At 42.9% G+C, this 27773-nt stretch overlaps 1 protein-coding gene across 1 annotated transcript in view; it reads right to left on the bottom strand.

Moving 5' to 3' along the window:
• The window catches only part of LOC134586246 (CD109 antigen-like), a 322921-nt gene that overhangs the window by 246014 nt on the left and 49134 nt on the right, over positions 1 to 27773 (bottom strand). The window contains exons 5-6 of the mRNA XM_063441739.1: positions 22041 to 22166; positions 15983 to 16022 (exon numbers count right to left, since the gene is read on the bottom strand). Coding sequence (XP_063297809.1) covers positions 15983 to 16022; positions 22041 to 22166 — 166 coding nt within the window. The remainder of the gene's footprint in view (positions 1 to 15982; positions 16023 to 22040; positions 22167 to 27773) is intronic.

Below are 27773 nucleotides of genomic sequence, written 5' to 3'. Positions count from 1 at the left end.
CTGGACACCTGGGCATCAATAAGTCCACTGCCGCGATCACTAGATCATTTTGGTGGGATTCACTCAGGAAAGATGTAAAGGAGTATGTGCAGGCATGTTCTGTGTGTGCAGTTTCTAAGGTGACTCATGTACTTCCTTGTCGCCTGTTGCAGCCTCTTCCTTTTCCTGAGATTCCATGATCCCACTTATCCATGGACTTTATTGTTGAGCTTCCTAGCTCTGCTGGCAGGGCCGGACTGGCCCACCGGGATACCGGGAAATTTCCCGGTGGGCCATCGGCGCCTGGGGCCGGGCAGACAGCTGGGTCTGCTGCCTGCTGGCTGAGGGAGGTCTGCTGGCGGCCGCAGGGGGAGCAGGCTCTTCTGTCTCTGCTCCCCCGCCCTTGCACGCAGCTTAATGAGACCGGGGCCGGAATATGACGTCATATTCCGGCGCCGGTCTCTTTCTAGCATGCGAGGGCGGGGGAGCAGAGACAGAAGAGCCTGCTCCCCCTGCGGCCGCCAGCAGACCTCCCTCAGCCAGCGGGCAGCAGATCTCCCTCAGCCAGCTGGCAGCAGACCTCCCTCAGCCAGCGGGCAGCAGACCTCCCTCAGCCAGCGGGCAGCAGACCTCCCTCAGCCAGCGGGCAGCAGAAGACCTCACCCTGCGGCCACTAGCCCACCCAGCCGGTCACCCACAGGTAAAATGTGTAATTCTGTCAGTGTCAGTGTATGTGTGTGTGCATGTGTCATGGTGTGTGTGTCTGTGTCATGGTGTGTGTGTGTCTGTGTCTGTGTCATTGTGTGTGTGTGTGTGTGTGTGTCTGTGTCATGGTGTGTATATGTGTGTTTGTGTCATGGTGTGTGTGTTTGTGTCATGGTGTGTGTCTGTCATTGTGTGTGCGTGTCTGTGTCATGGTGTGTGTGTGTGTCTGTGTCATGGTGTGTGTATGTGTGTTTGTGTCATGGTGTGTGTGTCTGTGTCATGGTGTGTGTGTCTGTGTCATGGTGTGTGTGTCTGTGTCATGGTGTGTGTGTCTGTGTCATGGTGTGTGTGTGTCTGTGTCATGGTGTGTGTGTGTCTGTGTCATGGTGTGTGTGTCTGTGTCATGGTGTGTGTGTGTCTGTGTCATTGTGTGTCTGTGTCATTGTGTGTGTGTATGTATGTTTGTGTCATGGTGTGTGTCTGTCATTGTGTGTGTGTGTCTGTGTCATGGCGTGTGTGTGTCTGTGTCATGGTGTGTGTGTGTGTCTGTGTCATGGTGTGTGTGTGTGTGTCTGTGTGTGTGTGCAGGGACGGCCTTAGGGGTGTGCGAGCTGTGCGGCCGCACAGGGCGCCATGGCAACAGGGGCGCCGGGCGGCCGACACAGCTCGCACTCAGTCACTCACAGGCCGGCCCAAGTCATGTGCAGAGCAAGTCAAGTGCATTGTGCTGTGCACTTGACTTGCAAATTATGAAGAGAGCAGCGGCTGGGAGAGAAAGGAGGTCAGGAGCACGGAGGAAGAGCATGCTCCGCCTCCACAGTCATTAGCGGAAGGATCCGCACAGTGAGTGTGAGGGAGGAGGTCAGTGCTGGTATCAAGGTCGGCAGACTGGGACACTGTCAGGAGGGTCCAGGGAGCAGCAAGATTTAATGTGAGTCTGCTTATTCTTGTTGTAACTATTGTTTTTATTTTATTAAATAGATTGTTGTTTTTGTGTGGGGGGGGGGTTGCAGAAGGGGGAACAGAGGTTTTCTGGCTGGGATTTTGGGGAAGGGGTTTTGTAGAAGGGGAGGGGTTTTGGTTTAGGGAGGAGCAGAGGTTTTATAGAAGGGGTTAGGGTTTTGGTGTAGGGAAGGGGTTTTGTAGAAGAGGGGGCAGGCATTTCTGGTGAAGTGGCAGGGGAAAGGATTTTGTGGAGGGGGCATGGGTTTTGTTGAAGGGGGAGCAGGGGGTTTGTAGAGGGAACAGGGGCTTAGTATAAGGGGGCAGGGGTTTAGTATAAGGGGGACAGGAGTTTAGTATAAGGGGGCAGGGGCTTAGTATAAGGGGGGCAGGAGTTTAGTATAAGGGGGCAGGGGTTTAGTATAAGGGGGCAGGGGTTTAGTATAAGGGGGCAGGAGTTTAGTATAAGGGGGCAGGGGTTTAGTATAAAGGGGGCAGGAGTTTAGTATAAGGGGGCAGGGGTTTAGTATAAGGGGGACAGGGGTTTAGTATAAGGGGGCAGGGGTTTAGTATAAGGGGCAGGAGTTTAGTATAAGGGGGCAGGGGTTTAGTATAAGGGGGCAAGGGTTTAGTATAAGGGGAGCAGGGGCTTAGTATAAGGGGGACAGGAGTTTAGTATAAGGGGGCAGGGGCTTAGTATAAGGGGGGCAGGAGTTTAGTATAAGGGGGCAGGGGTTTAGTATAAGGGGGCAGGGGTTTAGTATAAGGGGGGCAGGAGTTTAGTATAAGGGGGCAGGGGTTTAGTATAAGGGGGGCAGGAGTTTAGTATAAGGAGGCAGGGGTTTAGTATAAGGGGGACAGGGGTTTAGTATAAGGGGGCAGGGTTTTAGTATAAGGGGCAGGAGTTTAGTATAAGGGGGCAGGGGTTTAGTATAAGGGGGCAAGGGTTTAGTATAAGGGGAGCAGGGGCTTAGTATAAGGGGGCAGGAGTTTAGTATAAGGGGGAAGGGGTTTAGTATAAGGGGGACAGGGGTTTAGTATAAGGTGGGCAGGGGTTTAGTATAAGGGGGCAGGGGTTTAGTATAAGGGGGCAGGGGTTTAGTATAAGGGGGCAGGGGTTTAGTATAGGGGGGCAGGGGTTTAGTATAAGGGGAGCAGGGGCTTAGTATAAGGGGGCAGGAGTTTAGTATAAGGGGGCAGGGGTTTAGTATAAGGTGGGCAGGGGTTTAGTATAAGGTGGGCAGGAGTTTAGTATAAGGGGGCAGGGGTTTAGTATAAGGGGAGCAGGGGCTTAGTATAAGGGGGCAGGAGTTTAGTATAAGGGGGACAGGGATTTAGTATAAGGTGGGCAGGGGTTTAGTATAAGGGGGCAGGGGTTTAGTAGAAGGGGGCAGGGGTTTAGTAGAAGGGGAGCAGGAGTTTAGTAGAAGGGGAGCAGGAGTTTAGTAGAAGGGGAGCAGAGGTTTATGTAGAATGAGTACAGGGCTTTTGTAGAGGGTGGCAGTGGTTTTGGTGGAGGGGGAAGGTTTTTAGTGATATTATGTGTACATTGCTGTATAGTTGATATATATAATGATAGCATGTGTTTTGTTAAAGGGGGAGAAAAAACTTTGTAGAAGGGTGGGCAGGGGTTGTATTAAAGGGAGAGCAGGGGTTATGTAGACGGGGCAGGTGTTTTGTAAAAAGGAGGGCAGGCTTTTTGTAGAAAGGGAGGTGGGGGTTTTGTGGAAGGGTTTTGTAGTAGGCGGAACAGGGCTATTGTAGAAGGGGCAGTGGTTTTGCTGAAGGGGGGGGGGGGCGCCATATGTTGGGCTCGCACAGGGTGTCTGAACACCTAAGGCCGGCCCTGTGTGTGTGTCGTGTGTGTGTCTGTGTCATTGTGTGTCTGTGTCATGGTGTATCTGTGTCTGTGTGTATTTAAAAAGTGTTTTTACTCACCTTTTTTTTTCTCCCCACGCTGTGCTGGTCTCCCCTCGACTGGCCCTGCCTCTATGGCTGAGATCATCAAGCATGATGATCTGAGCCAATCCAATGCTCTGCCATAGGATTTGCTGCAAAGGCCCTGATAGTAGGTGCTGCACACTGTGCAATCACGCTGTGCAGCACTGACATAGGAAGCACCTCTAGTGACTGTCTGAGTGACTGTCACTAGAGGTGTCACTAGGAAGCAATGTAAACACTGCATGTGAGTATGCTTAATGTATAATTAAATTAAAAGGACCAATATTATATATTAGAAAAAGCTATATATATATATATATATATATATATATATATATATATTACTCAACCATCTGGGGTGGCAAGACATTGCCTTACATATTACATACGGCAATATATGGTGCAATGACTTATGGGGCTGGCATAGATTTTTTTTTTCCAGGGCTGCTTTGTATACCCAGTCCGGCCCTGTCTGCTGGATTCACTACTATTCTCATGGTTGTAGGCCGATTTTCTAAGATGGCTCACTTTATTCCTCTCAAGAAGTTGCCATCTTCGCAAGAATTGTTCCTAATTTTCATACGTGCAATTGTCCGTTTGCATGGCATCCCTCACAATATTGTGTCTGATAGAGGTTCTCAGTTTGTGTTCAGGTTCTGGAGGGCGTTCAGTAAACAATTAGGGATTGATCTCTCCTTCTCCTCCTCCTACCATCCACAGACCAATGGTACAGCTGAGAGGGCTAACCAGTCATTAGAAATTTATTTGCGTTGTTTTATTAATAGCACACAGGACAATTGGTCCGAACTACTCCCGTGGGACGAGTTCGCTAGAAACAATGCTGTTCATGATTCCTCTGGCACAGTCCATTTTTGCCTCAATAATGGTAGGCATCCTACGGTATTTTCTGATACTGCCATTCCTGCTCTGGATGAACGTCTGGCCTCCATTCGGGATACCTGGGTTAAGGTTCAAACTGCTCTAGGGGCTGCTGCTGAACGCTTCAAACATTTTGCTGATAAGCGTAGGAGTGCAAACCCGGTGTACCAAGTGGGGGACCGGGTTTGGTTGTCATCTCGCAACATCAAGCTTAAGGTCCCTAGCATGAAGTTTGCCCCCATATTCCTTGGTCCCCATAGAGTGCTTCGTAGGATCAATCCAGTGTCTTACTCTCTGGCTCTTCCTGCATCTTTAGGGATTTCCAATGTGTCCTTACTCAAACCTCTTGTCTGCAATAGATATACTGTTCCTTGTGTTCCTCCCCCTCCGGTGGTGGTGAGTGGTCAGGAGGAGTATGAGGTATCTTCTATCGTGGATTCTAGGTTTTCTCACTCCTGTAGACGCCACCTTCTGGCACTTGGAAGTGGTGCACCCACCTACTGAGGACTTTTTATTATGCCACAGATAATTTTACCTGGGGTTAGCACCTCTTTGTGTCATGTAAATAAATGTATCTATCCATTATAGTTACTAAAATATTAATGATTTAAATATCACAATAAATACCCCAGCCCCTGATGATAGCCCAAGGAGTTGAAATCGGACTTGTCCATTAGTACAACGTTTGTGCCATTTAAATCTCAGTCCTGTGTCTTTTTTTTTTTGTTTTTGAGTCATTAACTATTTTATTAAAGTAACCATGCCTGCCTACAAAAGTGCAAGGACATGAAACTGGGCTGGTTGATTAGTGCTGCATTTGTGCCATGAAATGTCCATTCTGTCTCTTTTGGTTTTTGATATATAAATGATTATTTATTATCTTTATTTTGAGATGTTTTGCTATAGTTTTCCTGACATTTTGCAAAATATGTAAAATAAGAGACTTTTGGCCCCTGTGTGCATACCTGTGCATCTCTTGTTGGCCTAGTCGTTTAACATAGCACTGTCACCCCCTCTAAAAATTTGTATTTCATAAAGATATAATCTTTATGAAATACTCATTTTGTCTATGTTGGATTTGCACTGAAGTTCAACCCAGTCAACAGATATACTGAGGCAAAGTAGGGACTACTTTGTCACTGTATATTTCCTTAGCATCACTTTCGTAGGCTGGTAGAGTTGGTGTGGGTCTTCTACCTGAGTCCAGTGGGGATCTTCTCCCTGTGGTCCAATGACACCGGTAATTTTTCTGCTCTTTTGGTTCCTCAGTGCTCCCTTACATGCTGTTTAGTTTGGGGCCAGAGTGACTTCATTTTCTAGTTCTCAGCAATCACCGCAGGGCTTGCAAGGTAGTAATAAACTGGAAGAATATCATTCTTTATTGCCTGCCTCCACTCTCCTCGGTATATTTTGGCATAGTAAGCACCCGCTGGCACTTACTGTCCAAGTAAACAGGTGCCTACTCTGCCTTATTGAATAAGTGCCCACTTATCAGCCACCTCCTGGTCCCCTGTGACAGGTAGAACACAAAGTCCAAGTCACACTCACAACCAATGGTGCACCATTGGTTGTCCTTCTCTCTCTTTTTATCTTCTATATAAAGTGGAACCACTACAGTAGTAGAAGACTTCACCGCCTAAGACCATTTGTAAGGATAAAACAGTTGGACTTTTCCTTTTAATTGGACTTTTTATTATTGACTGTGGCACAGCCCTTTTTATTGTTTTTACTTGTAGTTGGTAGTGACCAAATATTGTGTGTGTCTGTGTCTGTCTGTCAGTGTGTGTGTGTGTTTGTCTGTCAGTGTGTGAGTGTGTGTATCTGTCTATCAGTGTGTCTGAGTGAATGAGTGTGTGTGTCTGTTAGTGAATGTGTGTATGTATGTCAATATGTTTATGTATATGTGAATATGTGTGTGTGTGTCTGTGAGTCTGTCAGTGAATGTGGGTCTGTCTGTCAGTGTGTACCTGGGAGTGGGTATGTGTCTGTCTGTCAGTGACTGTGGGGGTGTGTCTGTGAGTGTGTGTGTGTGTGTGCGTGTGTATGTCAATGAGTGTGTGCGTGTCTATCAGTCAGTGTGTGTGTCTGTCAGTGTGTGTCTGTGAGTGAGTGAGTGTGTGTGTGTGTATGTCAGTGAGTGTGTGCATGTCTGTCAGTGAGTGTCTGTCAGTCAGTCTCTGTGAGTGAGTGATTTTGTGTGTGTGTGTGTCTGTCAGATTGTGTCAAATCAGTGAATATATGTCTGAAGTCAAAGTGTGTAAGTCTTTAAGAGAAAGAGATGTGGCTTTGACAGGAAGGGGTAGGGAAAATTTAAATTAGGGGGTGCCCAAGTTTTGTCATGCCTAGGGCAGCACAGATTCAAAATACACCACTGTGTAAGCCATCTCGGGCTGGTGAGGAGATCAAAGATCTCCTTCACCGGCCCACTGGCACTTAGAGGGATGGAAGGGCCTGGGAGGCTCTGTGTTCCTCCCGCAGGCTGGTTGGAGCGTTGCCACGCGTTGCCATGCCAACACTCTGATACAGTGCTGTGCTCACAGGAGAGTCAGCCTGCAGCCCGAGTAGCTGCAGCCTAAAGTGAACATGCCATCACTGAACCACCAGTGCTTGGAGCATTATGTCCCCCTCTCTGGTAAAAGGTAAGAAGGGAGGGAAAGACATTAAGATAGATTTTCACATCTCACCCACCTACACACAGCATAGTCCCTATGCACCCTTCACACACACACACTGTCCCCCTCCACATACATGCACTGCCCCCTTCCACACACACGCACTGCCCCCCTTAACACACACGCACTGCCCCCTCTCCACACACACGCACTGCCTGCCTACACACACACACACACTGCCTGCCTACACACACACACACACTGCCCCCCTACACACACACACACAGCACCTTACAGACACATAGAGAAAAAAAAGAAAAAAAGAGATACATTTAAGTACATTTTTATTTTGTTTTAAAAAAAACCCTCCTTTCAAAAAATAAATAAAAATATCGCACTTGCGCTATAAAATTAGTTACTGGGGCACTGGTGGGCGGTAAGGAAATGTTACCATCAACAAAGATACAAAAGTGGGCGGTAGGAATTAAAATGTTGACTACCCTTGGTCTAAGAGTTTGCTAAGATTTTTCTTTGTAATGCTACAGGTAAGATTCGTCTATAGGAAAAGGTTACTGATTGCACAAGGTTTGATTTCCTGTTGGTAATTGGTAAGGCATTTGATTAGCTAGGTGTTTGCTATTGATTGTTGGTTAATTAGCTATTGTTTGCAAATAAGCATAGGCCCACCCCAGTGTTAAACATTCCAAGTGGGTAGCGCTTTTAGGAGTTATATAGGGGCTGTGGTCATTATTCTGGCTAATATAGCTTGATTGTTGCTTCTAAGTGTGTGATTGGAGATATTCTGGAGATAAACTGGAGCTTATTTGAGGTATACAGGAGGACAAAAAAAATACAATTTAAGATTTGTTTTATTTAAATTATTCACCTTATTAAAATGGCAGACTTAGTTCAGTGTAATAGTTGTTATGCATTTGTTTCACGTTCCACTTTTTGGAGATTTGGATGCTGTCTAATCTGTAGACAGTTCTCTATATTGCGACAGTAGATTGTATTTTTGAAGTCTGAGATTTGTAAATTATCTGGTAAACAAACTCAGGCTGGAACTGTTGCAAAGCCACTGCCGCATAGACGTACTAGGAATGGCAGATTGATTACTGTAGGATCTGGTAAACTTAGAGATGTGGATAAAAGGCATATTGCACAGTCTGTTGCTCTGCAGAATTCTTTTCAGCACTTTCAGAGTGTAATGGTGTAATGAAGACAGGCTCAGGCACCAAGTGTAGTGGTGTTATGGAGACATGCTCAGGCACTGAATGCAGTGGTGTTGTGGATACAGGCCCAGGCACAGAGTGTAGTGGTATTATGGAAACATGCTTGGAGACTATGGTGAGGCCTAATAGAAAGCAGTTGTTGTTGGGGGATTCTATCATAAGAGGTGTGGAGCTGGACAATAGTGGTCTTGTGAGATGTCTTTCCGGAGCTACTGCTCACAGAGAAAGGAGACGTATTTGTAATATTGTTAAGCGAGCAAAGCAGGAAGGGAAATTGCATGTACTTGTCCATCTTGGGACAAATGAATTGGCTCGTAATGAGGTTTCAGAGGTAAAGGAAGGTTTTTATGTTTTTGTCAATGATACATGGCATGTTCTTCCACACTGTCATTCTCTGAAGTTCTGCCTGTGCATAACACTCAGAACGACAGCCGGATGAGTATTAACTTGTGGCTTGCTGAATGGGATCGGGAGCAAGGATTTGGCTTCATTTCTCATGATAGCTCTGTTTGGAATGTAAATAAACTGTACAAAAAGATGTTTTTTATCTTTCTCAAAAGGGAACAAATGTTCTCAGTAAGCAGTTCAGAGGTTTTGCTAGGATGTATTTAAACTAGGAGGGAGGGGCAAAATGGTGATGAAACATCAATCCAATTGCCCCCCAAAACAAGAACATAGCAAGTGTGTTAAAAATTTAGTTTAGGGAATAAGATTCATGAACTTGTGGCAATAATGGCAACTGATAATGTAGATTTAGTCGCTGTTACTGAGACATAGTATAATGAGAAAGTTGACTGGTACATAGAAATACCAGGGTACTCTTTATATAGAAAAGACAGGCAAGGCAAGAATGTGAAGGATAGCATAAAATCTATATAAAGGTTAGTGATGCGAACATAGGGTCCATTTGGGTTACGTTAGAATTTGGTAATCACACAGTAACTCGTGTAGGTGTGATTTATAGACTCCCAGGACAAATAAAATAGTTAGATAATCTACTAGTTGAGGAAATAGCTAAAATAACAATTAAGGGTGAAGTCATCCTCATGTTACTTTAATCTTCCTGATGTGAACTGGAAAACCAAAATAGCTGCTTGTGCCAGGAGCATAAATATTCTAAACTCCCTACTGGGATTGTCTCTAAAAAAAAGTAATTGAGGAGCCAACTCATAAAGAAGCCATACTAGATTTAGTGTTAACAAATGGAGATTTGGTATGCGATATTACTGTAGGTGAATGTTTAGGAACCAGTAATCTTCAGTCAGTGTGGTTTAATATAAGATTAGTTTTAGACTTTAGAAAAACAGATTTTTCTAAAATTAGAATATGTGTAAAGGATTATCAGACTGGGGCAATTTAAATGGAGTCCAAGAGAAATTGGATTATTTAAAAGTTGCACTGCTGAAGGCAACATAAAATTGCATTAGACTTGTTAGTAAAAGCAAAATATTAAGGAATTCGCCACTGTGGTACTGTGGCCAAAATATAACAAAAAGAACAAAAAGTTAGCATTTAGTAATCATATTAAAAAAAAAACAGAGTGAGGAAGATAGACAGATCAATAAGATTAGGCAGAAAGAGGCTGAGCAAGTTATACGAGCTACCAAATCACACACAGAAGATAAAATTGCCAAGTCAGTAAAAAAAGGAGGACAAACATTTTTTTAGATACATAAATGAGAAAAGGAAAGTAAAACAAGGATTAGTTAGATTAAAAACAAAAGAAGGAATGTATGTAGAAGAGGATAGAGGTATAGCTGATTGCCTTAATGAATATTTTTGTTCAGTATTTACAGATGCAAATGAAGGAAAGGGGCCTCAGTTAGAAAAAAGGACAAATTAGTTATTTGTTACATGTGAGTTTACAGAGGAAGAGGCTCTATTTCAATTGTCAAAAATAAAGACAAATAAGTCAATGGGACCTGATGTTATTAAAAGAGATTAGTGGTGTACTAGCAAAACCATTAACAGATTTATTTAACCAATCATTGTTAACAGGAGTAGTCCCAGAAGATTGGAAGTTAGCGAACGGTGTGCCTATTCACAAGAAAGGTAGTAGGGCGGAGTCGGGCAACTATAGGCCAGTAAGCCTAGTGGGGAAAGTAATGGAAACCATGTTTAAGGATAGGATTGTTGAACATCTAAAATCACATGGATTTCAAGATAAGAGACAACATGGATTTACTTCAGGGAGATCATGCCAAACTAATCTTAATGATTTTTCTGATTGGGTAACTAAAATAATAGATAAGGGTGGTGCAGTAGACATTGCTTACCTAGTGTTTAGTAAGGCTTTTGTCACTGTTGCACATAGAATTAATAAACTGTAATCTTTAAGTTTGGATTCCAATATTGTTGAATGGGGAAGGCAGTGGCTGAGTGACAGGCAACAGAGGGTTGTAGTCAATGGAGTATATTCAAAGCATGGGCTTGTCACCAGTGGGGTACCTCAGGGATCTGTTCTTGGACCCATTCGCTTTAATATTTTTATTAGTGACATTGCAGAAGATCTTGATGGTAAGGTATATCTTTTTGCTAATGATACTAAGATATGTAACAGGGTTGATGTTCCAGGAGGAATAATCCAAATGGCAAATGATTTAGGTAAACTAGAAAAATGATCAGAGTTGTGGCAACTGACATTTAATGTGGATAAGTGCAAGATAATGCATCTTGGACGTAAAAACCCAAGGGCAGAGTACAGAATATTTGATAGCCTCCTAACCTCAACATCTGCGGAAAGGGATTTAGTGGTAATTATTTCTGATGACTTAAAGGCAGACAGACCATGTAATAGAGCAGCAGGAAATTCTAACAGAATGCTTGGTTGTATAGGGAGAAGTATTAGCAGTAGGAAGAGGGAAGTGCTCATGCCATTGTACAGAACACTGGTGAGACCTCACTTGGAGTATTGTACGCAGTACTGGAGAGTGTATCTCCAGAAGGATATTGATACTTTAGAGAGAGTTCAGAGAAGGGCTACTAAACTGGTTCATGGAATGCAGGGCTACAAGGAATGGTTAAAGGAACTTAAAATGTATAACTTGGAGGAAAGATTAGACAGGGGGGATATTATAGAAACATTTAAATACTTAAAGGGAATCAACACAGTAAAGGAGGAGACTATATTTAAAAGAAAAAAAAAACTACCACAACAAGAGGACATACTCTTAAATTAGAGGGGCAAATGTTTAAAAATAATATCAGGCAGTACTACTTTACTGAGACGGTAGTGGATGCATTGTATAGCCTCTTAGCTAAAGTGGTAGAGGTGAACACAGTAAAGGAGTTTAAGCATGCGTGGGATAGGCATAAGGCTATCCTAACTATAAGATAAGGCCAGGGACTAATGAAAGTATTTAGAAAATTGGGCAGACTAGCTGAGTCGAATGATTCTTATCTGCCGTCAAATTCTATGTTTCTGTGTGATGGTTGTTGTCAATGACCCTAATTGTTATAATTTATTATATATTTAATAAAGCCATGGACAAATAATTCCAACAGTAGAAATTGGTGTCTGGTTATTGGGGTCTGGGTAAATGGTTATAGATACGTCGTGATACGACAGTGCGCATGTCATGTGCTTTTAAAGTTTAATAACAAGGATTGCAAAGTGAGCGAAATATGATTATATATAATGCTTAATATCTCCAAAACAAAAATGGCACAAATGGTATATTTGATCTTAAAATGTATAACCTTGGAATGCAAAGTGGGCGGTGTTTGGTGAAATATAATGCTTAATATTTCCAAAGCCAAACAGGCACAAACATAAATTTTTGAAGCAAAAATGCAGCAGAACAAAAGGTATAAATATTTTTCAAATGTAATAATGTCTGGTGGAAATTGGGTGGAATTTGACCAAATATAATGCTTAATATCTCAAAACCAAACATGCACAAACCCTTGGAGGTGGGGAGGTGTCCAGGGACCTCCTGACACCATAACTTAATTTGCATTTAATTGTTATGGTGCCTGAAGTGTTCCTTTAAAAACATTTTTACAGTAGAACTAATTTGTTTATGGGCGAAATATATATTTGCATGAGTAAAATTAATGGATGGTAGATGGACACCACCCTAATCTACCCTTTGGTTTCATGGTGTCACACATGGGTTGCACTTGGATATTTTATTATATCATTACACCAAAGTTATTGATGTAAAAATGGACTTCTTTACCACACGGACCTCTAGAAAATCAGACTTGTAAGTAAATAGCTGCTGGGTCTTAGGAGAGCTGCCAGATGTCCATAAAGGCAGGTTCTGTCCCACCCAAGTTCTGCCACTCTCTACTTAACCCCTTGTTCAGAAGTGTTGAGTGAAAGTGTGTGAGGGAAGGAGAGGGTAGAAATGCTTCAGATTAGCAGTAGCTGGAATGATATGGATACAGTGTGGAAAGTAATCCAATGGGTTAAGGAATAATTACACAAAGATATGAAGGTAGAGTTACAGTGGAAATGACTGAAGATTATTTCATTTGAACCAAAGTGTATATGCTTTCAGAAAGATGAGACAGAAACATTATTAACGTCTAACTGTTGATTGCTTGTTGGTCTATTTAGCTATATCATTGTTCTGCCCTGTTTTTATTAAAACACTCTCTCATGCAAAAATAAAAAAATAAAAAAAGAATCTGTAAAAAAACAAACTGTTATAACTAAAAAAACGAAGCAGCACAAATAAACATTTTAATAGCGCAGAACAGCAAAAACACAGCACTAACCAACCAGCACAGTTTCATCTCTTTTAGTTGTTGTAAGGGGGCTGGGTGACCTTTGGTGACTTTTATTTAATAAGTAATAACTCAAAAAACGAGCTAAACCAAGCAAAACTCGACTCTGGAGCACACCAAGTGGTGTCATGGATACCCCGAGCACTGGTTGGGGAAATTACGAGAAACTCTGACATGGGGCTATGGTCCAGCATACATGAGGCCTAGTGTGGTTTTGGCTGGGAGCAGGGGTCAAATCCTGGGGAATAAAGTGTCGGAACTCACCCAAGATCCCTCCCCCCCCAAAAAAATAACAATATACACTAGTATGCATATATAAACGTACACACTTAGACACACTCTCACAGACACACACATACACTCATACACAGACATGCACACACACAGATACACTCACACACACTCACAGACACACACATACACTCACAGACACATGCATACACTCATACACACACACATGCACACACACACACGCTCACAGACACACACAGACACACACAGACACAAATACACTCACTCACACACACATACTCACACACACATACTCAGACACACACACACACACACACTCACAAACACACACACTCACAGACACACACACTCACAGACACACACACTCACAGACACACACTCACAGGCACTCATAGAAACACACAAATTATTATTATTTTAAAAATTTAAAAATGTCCACCCAGCCTCCCTACCTGGAGAGATGGCGTGGACCTGTCCGTGGGGTCCAGTGGGGCTTCAGTGCAGCGGGCACCTGTCTCCCGGTCAGCAACGAGCTGTGTTCTCTCTGATCTTCTCGCTCTGCCACGCGGGCTGTCTACTGATGCCGGGAGCTGGAATATTCTGGCTCATGGAATCTGCAAACGGTGCGCAAGGGAGCAGAGAGAAGACAGCTCCCTTGCCGCGTCTGATAGGGAGATAGGCGCCAGCCTGGGGCCACCTCTTGGACCTCCCCATGACAGGAGGAACATGGGGGGCATTTGGGGGCGGCATTTTTTGCTGCCCCCTGAGTGCTGCAGAAGCAACAGGAATGCCATTGGCGCGCGTTCCTGCAGGACTCGAGCCCTGGCTAGGAGTAATGGCCGACCTCCTTAGCAGAGCCGTGCAGGCTGAATTGCGGCCGACCTCCTTAGCAGACCCGACCTCTACTGCAGCCAATACTCACCAGCGCTCAGGCTTACCCTCCACAGGGGTTCTGCTCCACAACCACACAGCGATTGCCAAACGGTAGGGAGCAAGATAGCGGACGCACTTGCCTTGGAGACACGAGGCCAGGAACCATACCAACCTGATTCACCTGGAATATGCGGCACTCTCTCAGACCATCTGGAGGCAATCTTCAACCACTTGTGGGTGGCCTTGGAGGAGAGGACAAAGTCAGGGACATCCAACGTGGTGCCCCTGGCGAAAGCAAAACAGTATCGCGAGGTGAGACCTGAGAAGTTTCTCATAGGCGAACCGATGCCGAAGCCGACTACATACCCCTCTCCACACCTTCCTGGGCCTAGGGCCTTCTGGGGATTGACCCCTAAGCACCGGCCACGCAGGCAGAAGAGCATGTCGTACCAATCCTCCTGCATTATCTTGGATGGGAAGAACTTGGCCTCCAGGAGGGGCCGAGTTCGTGGCATCATGGTGCCAGTTCCAACGCCAGCCTGGGGCAGGAGGGACGCCTTGTTTCGCCTCAGCAGTGCCACTCACCTTTATGAACTGTACACCATTGGAAGATTCGTGGAGGGAAATGGAGCAGAAAAGCCCAGATTGGAGTTGGACTCTCCCATGTGGCCTGCATGTGGCATTGGGTGACACAGCATGGCGCTTTTTACCTGTTAAGATGATATCATCTTCTTTAATACTGTTCTTTATGCCTATTCCCTTTATCTCCTGTAACTTGCAAACTCTTCTAACATCCCAGTGGTATCACAACTCTTGTGTCATACTAATGTAGCATAAGCTCACTCTTTTACACTCACCATGTCTTGCCTATCCTTCTGCTCTGAGAATAGCATTTCATTAAGACATGTTAGTTTATCCTGTTATAGCTTGGCATCTTGCTTTCTTAAAAATACTATGTCTTAAGTTCTAAGCATAACTACTATTTAAGCATGCACACGTAGCCTAGCTACTCTACTATATTTCACTTAAGTATTTTTAACAAATATAAAATGTGCTATTTTATCTGCCATGACATTGATTGTTATTGAGTTGTTTGCATCTGCTGTCGTGGTGCTGCAAGCTTTTCTGTTATCTTATGCACATAAAACATAAGACAAATGCATTGCATGATAAAATAAATACAGTCTGTGACAGAATCTGGAGTCATTCTGTATGTAAGGGGTAAAGGATGTGAACATACACTAATCATCCACCATAATAAAAAACACCTGCCTAAATAAAAAAAAAAACTTAAAAATCTATTAATATTTTCCTAATAATAAAAGGAGTACAAATCTATTATTTTACAGAACAAAACAGCACAAACATAACACTAACGAAACACAGTGGATTTTTTATGTGTGCTGATTAGAGGGGGGGGTAACTTCACTATGTATATTCTTTACATTACAGAATTAGCTGATTATGCATGATAACTTCACATTGTTTTATCTTTCCTTCCAAGGCTTGTATAATTGATGTGTTATTTTATTTTTTATTTTTTTTGCTTCCATGTGAACCTTATATGTATTAAATATTAAAATTAAATCGGTGTGTGCCTGGGCTTTGATCCCATTGGGTGGAGGCACCAAAGGTGTAGCAGCACATCTATATTTATTGTACTTTTTAGTTCTGATAATTTTATTATTTTCATTCAAAAGTATTGTTTCCCCATTTTTTTTTAAATCTAATTTTGAATGCTTTTTAGCACTTTTAGTATCATTGGTAATTATTAGCTTGTATATATTACATTTGCTGTAATCATAGCAGATAGACACAAAGTGTACTACTTACCGCCATTTGTAACTATAAAATGTGCAGAGATCTGAGAACTCTAAAAAACACACAAAAAACATAATTGAAAAACTATTTACTATTGGCTAATCTTATACAATCTTATACAATCTTATACAATTAAGACAAATATGGCTGTCTATATAAAAGATTTAAAAAGTGTACATCTGTCTACAAATCACAATCTGGGTAAAATACTGTGTTGAGAAACTGGAAGCCTGCATTCCTAAAATCTCTGAACTGATATTATGATAATACAACCCATAATTCCTCTTTTTTGCACATTTTTACTTTCCTATTCTCTCTTCTTCTGTTGTTCTGACAGTATGGTACATATGAGTATGACAGAGGGCTACTACAATATCATATATATTAATGTGCATTTAAACCTAGATAGTATTTTTATAAATTAGTTTGGTTTAATAAGTAATGTGTTCTTGCACCTATAGACATATCTTCTTAGAAAAATAGATCACAAAAGACATTTAAAAAAAAGTATGGCTACAAACAATGATGTACCGGTAGTTGACCAGATAACTAATGATAAAAGCATTCCATCATTGCTTATAGCCAGATATACCGGTTGAAGCCAACCACCCACTTTTCATTATGCTAATAATTAAATTATCAAAAATGGAAGGACACCAGTTGATCCTAGCTGCAAGCTATGTTTGAATTACTTTAATGCATGTTATGCAAACACCAAATAAATACACCCAACAAACATACAAGTAATTATACAAGGGACTAATTGTGATAAACCTGAGCACAACTACATTTGATGTTAATGTAGCCATATAAGACATTTACAGGGTTTACAAAGTGTTATTATATTTGCCCATTAACACTTTTTTCTTTGTTATATCAAAACAGTCCACCTCAAAAATAACATGATTCTGCAAGGAGCTTGGAAAGTTTCATAAACACCACTATCACAGAACAATTACATTTGTCAATAACTATCATTTTTCTTTATTATTAAATGTTGCAAATGTCAAAGAGAAGCAAGGAAATCGAATTATGATTGTGCACTGAACAAAAGAGTAAGACCTCATTTTTAATCTAACATCTCTGACATGATATATATATATATATATATATATATATATATATATATATATATTTATATATATATATATATATATATATATATATATATATATATATGTGTGTGTGAAGAAAATAGACTGAGTTCGGTATTTTCTCCTATGTCCGGGCTTATATGCAGTATTTTGTGCATGTTGGATCTATTAGTTTGGTAGTTTAAAACTACGGAACACCGACCACCCTCCTGGCTCATTTACTTCAAAAGAACCGTCTATTAAGCGCTCTCTGGGCGGCCGCTGTTTGTATAGCCGAATGCCACGTGGAACAGAAAACGGTGGCCATCTTGTTTCCACGAAAGGAGGCAGCGAGACTTGGTCGTCGAGTGTCTGGAACTAAAATCGGACACTCGACCTCCCGAACCACCGCTGAAACTACCAAACGCCTGCTTTCTTTAGTTGCTGAAAAGCCAGGAGAGCGCCATTCAGTAGTTTTGTTCATACGGACAAGGGGAGCAATCGCTCCTATGAGCAAGGAGGATCCATTTGGGACTTTTATTCGTTTTATGCCTTTTTCTGAATTGACCGACCGCACACGCTGAATTCGTGGAACTGTTTTGGGCAGGAGCCTCGTGTGTGGTCGGTAATTTGTGACTTCCTTCCTGTGACTTTTTAAGAACCGATCTGGGTGAAATTTGGATATGTGGGTCCCCCAGATCGGGGTTATTAGGGGATATGTAATTTTTTGGGATACCTTGTGTGGAAAGGGGTGTTCTAACTTTTGGGAAAATCGTGTGCCCTCTGCCTGGAGATAATTGGGTTATTCCTTAACTTATCTCAATATCTCCCAGGCAGAGAGAGGGCGGGGGTTACTGTAAATCTGTATGATTGGTTATTATCTTTGTTTACTGTGGGAGTTCTTCTTGAAGGAGGATTTCTCATAAAAGCCAGTGTGGCATCAATGAAAGTTATTTCTGTTACACCCTTCATGAAGTCTAGGCTCATGTTTGAGGAATATTCTATTTGCTGGGGAGAATCATATTGGAAGCTGCATTCATCTACACTATTCCTCTACCTCCTAACTGCAGTTATAATCACTTATGCTCAGCTATTGGGAAAGGAATAGAAGACCGCAGTACCATAACCACTCCAGGTCTTAACAACTGGTGGCAGCGGTGGGATTGAATGGGACGCATAAAGACAACTGGTGAATGGCAAAGCAGTGCAAGAGACTAAGAAGGACTACACTAAAGGATCTGCTGGAAGCCCGAGGTCAGGTGGCAAGCAACAAAAAGAAAGCTACCATCATAGCAGAACTAATGGGCGACCAAACCAGCAGTATGGCGAATGTCAGCCGAGAGGAAGCAGAGTTACAACAGAAGGTGATGTGGAGGCTAAACCTATATGGGCCAAATCCTAAACCGGAGATGGTGACGCAAGTCCTGCGCAGAACGCAGAGCACAACGGGCAAGCTTAAACCAAGGAGACACCGCTTCCTTAGCTGGATCTATAAATGGAGGGCAGCGGAGAAAGATTAACTATGCTGCTTTTAAAAGTTTTTCGGATGGAGAAATGGAAATTGATGCATACCTACAGGATTTTGAGCATCAGTGTGCTTTGGAGGGTCTGCAATCAGAGCAATGGGCCGCGATTTTAAGCAGCAAACTCAAGAGCCGAGCAGCAGAGGCATACCGAGCAGTTCAAGATACAGCCATACATGACTATGTCAGGGTAAAGGAAATTCTGCTAGCCAGGTATGCCATGACCCCAGAGACTTACAGGAAAAAGTTTCGGTCATTACGGAAAGGGGGCTGAGACTCCTACACCGAATGGGCCTTTAGGAAGTATCAGGTAGCCCAAAACTGGATACAAGGCTGCCAGGCCACAACACTAGAGGAGGTGCTGCAACTCCTCTTGCTAGAACAATTTTTTGACCATACACCTGCAGACACCAGGGACTGGGTCAGAGATAGGAAGCCGGCCACAGTCGAGGAAGCGGCCAAGCTGGCAGACGAGCATCACGAGGGAAGAAAAGGAGAGGCTAGTGGAAACTGTCCTCTGGTAAGGTCCAGCACTCCACCCCCGAGGGCAGCCACTCATCACTATCAACACGTGCCGCTTAAAGACAACAACCCTGATTCTGAACAATGGGCCGTACTACATGAGGTGAACCTATCCCATGCCGAGGGGGACAACCCGGTGCACCACAGACAATGGGTCACAGTAGATGGAAAGGAGGCAGAGGCACTACGAGACTCTGGGGCCACCCTTACCCTGGTGCAGACTCACACCGTATCTGCAAAGGCACGCACCAACAGGACTGTTGCAGTAAGAGTGGCAGGAGGCGCCATCCACAAGCTACCCACAGCTCGGGTGCAGTTAAATTGGGGCACCGGAGCCAAACAGATGGAAGTAGGCATTATGTCCGGCCTACCTGTATTGTTGGGGAATGATTTGGGGTGCCTAACTTCACAGCTGATTACCCCAGATCCCGCCAGAACCTGCCCCGTGACTACCAGGGCGCAAGCCTGCCGAGCTGGACCGACACACTCCGAGGATCCACAGGTAGGAACCGAAAACCCTGTAGTATTCCCTAACCCTATCCCCTTCTGTTGCAAATGTCAAAGAGAAGCAAGGAAATCGAATTACGATTGTGCACTGAACAAAAGAGTAAGACCTCATTTTTAATCTAACATCTCTGACATGATATATATATATATATATATATATATATATATATGTGTGTGTTAAGAAAATAGACTGAGTGCTGTATTTTCTCCTATGTCCGGGCTTTTCTGCAGTATTTTGTGCATGTTGAATCTATTAGTTCGGTAGTTTAAAACTACCGAACACCGACCACCCTCCTGGCTCATTTACTTCAAAAGAACCATCTATTAAGAGCTCTCTGGTCTGTTCGTATAGCCAAATGCCACGTGGAACAGAAAACGGTGGCCATCTTGTTTGCACGAAAGGAGGCAGCGGAACTTGGTCGTTGAGTGTCTGGAACTAAAATCGGACACTCGACCTCCCGAACCACCGCTGAAACTACCACACGCCTGCTTCCTTTAGTTGCCGAACAGCCAGGAGAGCACCATTCAGTAGTTTTGTTCATACGGACAAGGGGAGCAATCGCTCCTATAAGCCAGGAGGATCCATTCTGGACTTTTATTCATTTAAATGCCTTTTTCTGAATTGACCGACCGCACACGCTGAATTTGTGGAACTGTTTTGGGCAGGAGCTTCGTGTGTGGTTGGTAACTTGTGACTTCCATACTTTTTAAGAACCCCTGAACCGATCTGGGTGAAATTTGGATATGTTGGTCCCCCAGATCGGGGCTATCAGGGGATATGTAATTTGTGGGGATACCTGGTGTGGAAAGGGGTGTTCCAACTTTTGGGGAAATTGTGTGCCCTCTGCATGGAGATAATTGGGTTATTCCTTAACTTATTTCAATATCTCCCAGGCAGAGAGGGCGGGGGTTACTGTAAATCTGTATGTTGATTGGTTATTGTCTTTGTTTATTGTGGGGGGTCCTCTTGCAGGAGGATTTCTCATAAAAGCCAGTGTGGCATCAATAAAAGTTATTCCTGTTACACCCTTCATGAAGTCTAGGCTCATCTGTTGAGCAATGCCGAGGTTGTGAGTTCAAGCCTCAACTGGAGCAGTTTTTGCTAAGATATGTAACAGGGTTGATGTTCCAGGAGGGATAAGCCAAATGGCTAATGATTTAGGTAAACTAGAAAAATGGTCAGAGTTGTGGCAACTGACATTTAATGTGGATAAGTGCAAGATAATGCATATTGGACGTAATATTTGATAGAGTCCTAACCTCAACATCTGAGGAAAGGGATTTAGGGGTGATTATTTCTGATGACTTAAAGGTAGGCAGACAATGTAATAGAGCAGCAGGAAATGCTAGCAGAATGCTTGGTTGTATAGGTAGAGGTATTAGCAGTAGAAAGAGGGAATGCTCATGCCATTGTACAGAACACTGGTGAGACCTCACTTAGAGTATTGTACGCAGTACTGGAGACCGTATCTTCAGAAGGATATTGATACCTTAGAGAGAGTTCAGAGAAGGGCTACTAAACTGGTTCATGGATTGCAGGATAAAACTTACCAGGAAAGGTTAAAGGAACTTAACATGTATAGCTTGGAGGAAAGACGAGACAGGGGGGATATGATAGAAACATTTATATACATAAAGGGAATCAACACAGTAAAGGAGGAGACTATATTTAAAAGAAAAAAAAACTACCACAACTAGAGGACATAGTCTTAAATTAGAGGGACAAAGGTTTAAAAATAATATCAGGAAGTACTACTTTCCTGAGACGGTAGTAGATGCATTGTATAGCCTCTTAGCTGAAGTGGTAGAGGTGAACACAGTAAAGGAGTTTAAGCATGCATGGGATTGGCATAAGGCTATCCTAACTATAAGATAAGGCTAGGGACTAATGAAAGTATTTAGAAAATTGGGCAGACTAGATGAGTCGAATGGTTCTTATCTGCCGTCAGATTCTATGTTTCTATGTTTCTATGTTTCTATGTTACTAAAAGTATTTCAGAATAACATTTCTTTGCAACAAATGTTTGTATGTGTCAAACATATCTATGTAACTAGCATAGGTAGAATGTCCATTTTTGAATATTCAATGTAAAAAATGCATGCAAAAAGTACAAAATATTAGTATTCCATCTACATCAAGCTTTAAGCACTTCAGAAATGTTTGTGTAATAGTTAAAATTACCTTTTTTTACGTTTGATAAGACGTGGAAACCCAATGTTCATATACTGTATATTTTAGCATACTTGTAATAAAATTACAGAATTTTCATCTTTGTATATGTAAATATAACTGTGTGCCTCCATATTACATGAGTTAACAGGATTTTAGAAAAGGGAAATAAGGATTTTAATGGACTTTTAGATTAATTATTTTAATCAAATTAAGGAGATTGTACTATGTAATGTAGCTTTTCATTTAAATATATGATATTATGCTCTACTTACATTTGCTGTAGCCTCTATCGTCCAGTTATCAAGCATGGGGTTGAAAGACAGCAAAAACTCAGTAGATACAACCCCTAGATCATTGGTCAGATTCTGCCACTTCTGAATAATATTATTTTCTGGATCCTGAAAAACAGCATCAGCATGAGTTATATTTGCTATAGTAGTAGTGGGATAATCTCTGTAATTATTAAATGGACATTATAGAGTTGATGTAGTATGTTTAGTGACTGCAGATGGTTTGTGTTTAGTGGATGCAGTGTGTGTGTAGTGGATGCTGAGGGTGTCTAAAGTGAGTACAGTGTGTGTAGTGAATGCAGTGTGTGTGTTTGTGTAGTTGATGCAGTGATTGTATAAAGTGGATGTGGTGTGTGTAATGGATGCAGTGTGTGTAATGTGATGCAGTGTGTGTGTGTGTAATGGATGCAGTGTGTATGTAGTGGTTGCAGTGTGTGTAATGGATGCAGTGTGTGTGCAGTGGATGCAAGTTGTGTTTGTGTAGTGGATTCAGTGTATGTGTGTGTGTGCGTGTAGTGGAAGCAGTGTGTGTATTTGTGCAGGGGATTCAGTGTGTGTGAGAAGTGGATGCAGCATATGTAAATATGTGGGGTAGGATAGGGGCCGCATGCTGTGGGTAAAGTGTTTTTTTTTTTAAATAATTGTCTGTGTATGAGGCTGTACAGGAAGTGGAGGGACTAGACGACAGAAGACACAGGAGGGCTAGTACTTTGCAAATAATCTTTGAAACTGTAGATGCTCTAAAACCCTTTTCCTTCACCATATATTTCCCCCCCCCCCCCCCCCCCCACTCCCCCCCACACTGACAGATTTTGCTATTTTTATTAAAAACACCTAATCTAGGCAAAAAATAATGGGGCTTAGTTACATTATATGATCATACATTGCATAAGCCTGCCACAACGTCAATGTACCCCATCTTTGGCAGGTCCTACACTAACAACCGTCTACTAAATGAGCTACTCACTTGGGGAAATCCTTCCATCTGCAGTACAAGGCTAAATAGGGTCCTGAGATGAGGTACATTGACGTTGTGGCAGGCTTATGCAATGTATGATCATATAATGTAACTAAACCCCCATTATTTTTTGCCTAGATTAGTTCCACCACTGGGATACTCATTGTGAAGTGCCTGGATGAAAGACCGGGACACAGCGCTTCTGTTCAGAGTCAAACAAACAGTTAAAGGCAGACAGTCACACCCAGTTACAGGAAAACAATTATTAACAGTTACAGGCACACAGTTACAGTAAAAATGAAAATCCAGCGCACTCCCTTATTTACTAAACAGCTACTTTGGTGCTGACAGATTTTGCTAGTTTTATTAAAAACACCTAATCTAGGCCAAAAAATAATGGGGCTTAGTTACATTATATGATCATACATTGCATAAGCCTGCCACAACGTCAATGTACCCCACCTTTGGCAGGTCCTACACTAACAACCGTCTACTAAATGAGCTACTCACTTGGGGAAAAATCCTTCCATCTGCAGTACAAGGCTAAATAGGGTCCTGAGATGAGGTGCATTGATGTTGTGGCAGGCTTATGCAATGTATGATCATATAATGTAACTAAACCCCCATTATCTTTTGCCTAGATTAGTTCCACCACTGGGATACTCATTGTGAAGTGCCTGGATGAAAGAGCGGGACACAGCGCTTTTGATTCTGCCTGAGTCTGTGAATAAGCAGTTGTATGCCTCTAAAACTGATTGCCATGATATGCCACGTTTATGCCACTAAAACTTCCATGGTATGCCATGTTTCTGCCATGGTATGCCAATTTTATGCATCTAGAGTTGCCATGATATTCCAATGTTATGCCTCTAAAGTTGATTGCCATGGTGTGCCCATTTTATGCCTCTAAAACTGATTGCCATGGTGTGCCAATTTTATGCCTCTTAAACTGATTGTCAGTGTGTTAATTGTATGCATCTAAAACTGATTGCTATGGTGTTCCAATTGTATGCCTGTAAAGCTGATTGCCATTGTGTGCCAATTTTATGCATCTGAAGCTGACTGCTATGGTGTGCCAATTGTATGCAAAGCTGATTGCCATGGTGTTTCTTTTTTAAAATATGCATTAAACGCGAGTTGATCTAGGAAAATTGGCATTTTGAAAAGTGGGTCTCGGCCCATAAAAGTTTGGGAAGCAGGGGTGTGGCTAGCAGCCGTACAAAGCGGACGCATGGAGTGAGAGCTCCCGGCTCTAACTGACCCCCACACTACGAAAATCCTAACCAGCAATTGCAAAATGCCTAAAATTAAGCCAGGTAACCACCACCTCTACCATGGCACTGTCCAAGCAACTCAAACTTACAGATCCAATCAGATCCACCAAAAAAGATGGACAACAGCCTATCCAAGATGGCAATGACAGCATGGTTCCCTCTCCTGCAGCGGAAGACCAACCCGAGAGTGAGGCGACACCGATCCACTACTCAGACAACCCTGTCAGTGAGATATATATATATATATATATATATATATATATATATATATATATATACATACAATTGTACAAGAACTGAGAGCAACTTTAAACACAGACATAAAGCAAATGACTGTGGAATTCACAGGGAGCTCTCAGAGATTGGTGACTGGACAGACCGGTTGGAAATATGCAGGGAAGAAATATGCACAGCACATAATGGCATGGCAGAGAAGCGTCAGACTCTAACATAAGAGCACATCCAGCTGAAAATAAAGCTTGCAGACATGGAGGACCGCTCGAGATGCAGCAATGTGCATTTCCGGGGAATCCCGGACAATATCACCCACGAGGCCCTACCTGGCTACATTAAAGGCCTATGCCAGGCCGTAATGCCTGTACTGGGGGATGTGGAATGGATGATGGATCGGGCTCACTGACTCCCTAGGCCACAACGCTTCACCTCAGACTCCACTACTACAAGTCTTGACTCGTTTCTGTCTGCAGCTCGAAATCTCTCAAATTTACCAGAGCCTATTTGCGGACCTCTCGGCACTGATATGGGCTGCAGAAGAGAATTTATCTTGGTCACAAAAACCCTACGCAACCATGGAATACAGTATCGTTGGGGATATCCTACAAAAATACTTCTATGGAAGAATAACAAGAGCTATGTGATAGAAGAACCGGATGACGGATTGCACCTTCTCAGAGAATGGGGACTATTCTGTTCGCCGGACCAACCAGCACCAGCCCCAAAACTACAAAGGAGATTATCTGGTGAATGGCAGATGGCGGGCTCGTCACGATGGAATAAAATAACTGACACTATCTCCTCCAAGGACAGCACCTGCCAAGCCCACCAGACCCACCTTGCCTGCTGATATATGACACCAGTTGGTGATAACCCTGTCATCAAAACCCCCTTCCACATAGGGACAATGCAACTTAAGTGTAGCAAATGCCAGTTTGAATCCTGACCCTGTGTTTCATTTGTTATACTTGTAAGCGTTTGATCGCTTAAACTGGAGGCTAACTTATGGCAATGCCTAATTCCCTGGTTCTTTTCTCCCTAAATGTCAAAGGACTTAATAGCCCCCATAAAAGGACATTGGCACTGCAAGAAATCCACAGCTATGGGGGGGCATTGCTTGCCTGCAAGAGACCCACTTCTGCAAGTGCAACCCCCCCGAGAGTTACAATTAAAAATTACTCCCAGGCATTCCATGCATATGCCCCAACCAAATCAAAGGGAGTTTCCATTTCCGTTCATAATGATTGGGTGTTTACTCATACTAGTCAAGACGATTGGCTGCTCATTCTGGTGGGCTCCTTGAATTGTCTAGAGATCACTCTATGCTCCCAACGAGGACCAGAAATCCTTTCTTAACTCAGCACTGAGGAAGGTCGAAAAATTTAAACAGGGACATGTGTTGCTCTGCGGGGACTTCAACTGCACCACAGACCCACAATTAGACATTCAATGCACACGAAACAAAGGCCCCAAGCGAGGGTCCCTGGTGCTAGACCAGCATCTGGCTCACCTACTACACGAGCATGACCTGCTTGACACATGGAGATGTCTATAACTCGCCATACGGGATTACACCTATTACTCCCCAGTTCATATGACCCACTCAAGAATTGATCTATGTCTCACAGATAAAAATACCTTAAAACATATTTCTGATGTTTCCATCGGTCCAATTACATGGTCAGACCACGCGCCTCTGACGGTAACCTTACAGGTCCCGTACCCGGCTCGTGAAAGAGGCTCATGGTGTCTGAACGAGGCCCTCCTTGATCGCCCAGACAACTACACTAAAATCAACACCCAACTCAATTACTATTTCAAACACCTTGAATCATGCTTGACCCTTATTACCACTCAGTGGCTAGCACACAAGATAGTCATGCGAGGTTTACTAATTATTAAAATAATGACACCAAATCTCCTTCACAAGCTTACATTGTTAGAAACCAAAAATATAACCATGCCAACAAAAAACCTCACAGGCACATAGAACAACTCCGACTTGAACTACAGGATGTAGAATTGCACACGACAGAAAACCATGAGTGTCACATATTCATCCGCACAGAAAAATGTAGTTAATGGCATTTACTGTCCTGACAGGAAAGTTGTGCCGAGCAACATTACCGTCCTGACAGGAAAAGTTGTGCCGAGCAGCAATCATGCACATGGAAACCCGGTAATTACTTTTGGGGTCAAAGGCCGGTCATGGCCAATCAAATCCACAGGAGGGTTTGTGCTGAGCAGCAATCATGCACATGGAAACCTGGTAATTGTTTTTTGGGTTAAAGGCCGGTTACAGCCACAGGAGGGGTATTTAAACCCAATTCTCCTGTCTGCAAAAGTATTCAGTACAGGATTCTTATCATCATCATTTGATATTCGAAATGGCACTCTCCAGGGCTGTCCCCTCTCCCTACTCATTTTCATACTATGCCTCGAGCCACTGGTACGCCACATCAAACAATGCACAGACATCCACGGTCTTTCCAACCCAAACAGGGAACAAGAGATGGCATTGTTTGCAGGCGAATCCTCCTGTACATGACCAACCCCACAAAGTCCCTTCCAAATTTACTTGCCCTGGTAGCTAGATACAGCACAGTATCAAAACAACACCACAAAAACCCAAGCACTACCCATACTACAGCATTCAGTTACAACACATTCGACTTGTGGAAAAAGTCACTCTCCTACTTGGGGATCAAACTAACAAAATCAATCCAACAGTTCCCACTGGAAAACCATATTCCTGTGCTCCATTAGAGTAGAGCCCAAATGACAGCATGGGAAGATCTGAAGGTGTCATGGTTGAGCCAGATAAACTCAATAAACATGATGGTATTACCGCATATATTGTACCTCTTCAGATCCATTCCTGTAGAACTACCTACCCACCTGATTCAAAGATTCCAATCAGTTATAAATGCCCACATATGGAAAAGGAAACCCCTTTCAAACAAAAATGTAGGCCTTAACTACAACAAAGGAGTCTTAGGCCTACCGGATATTCGTTACTACTACCGATTGTCCTTATTGGCACAAGGACTTAGATTGCTAACATCTCCAAATGGGGAACTGGCCCCTACCTGGCTCACCTTTGAGAACACTTGCTTAAAACCACTCAACATAACCCATGCCACGTGGATGAATGCCCCAATTCCCACTGTAAAACCATCTCTAACGTATACAAAAACCCTCCTGAAATCCTGGATGTCCTTGGCCCCAGTGTTATTCGACCTTAGAGCA

This window comes from Pelobates fuscus, chromosome 2 (genome assembly GCF_036172605.1).
Source record: "Pelobates fuscus isolate aPelFus1 chromosome 2, aPelFus1.pri, whole genome shotgun sequence".
NCBI lineage: Eukaryota > Metazoa > Chordata > Amphibia > Anura > Pelobatidae > Pelobates > Pelobates fuscus.
The sequence above is the reverse complement of the archived record's forward strand: the minus strand, read 5'-3'. Positions and strand labels throughout refer to the sequence as shown.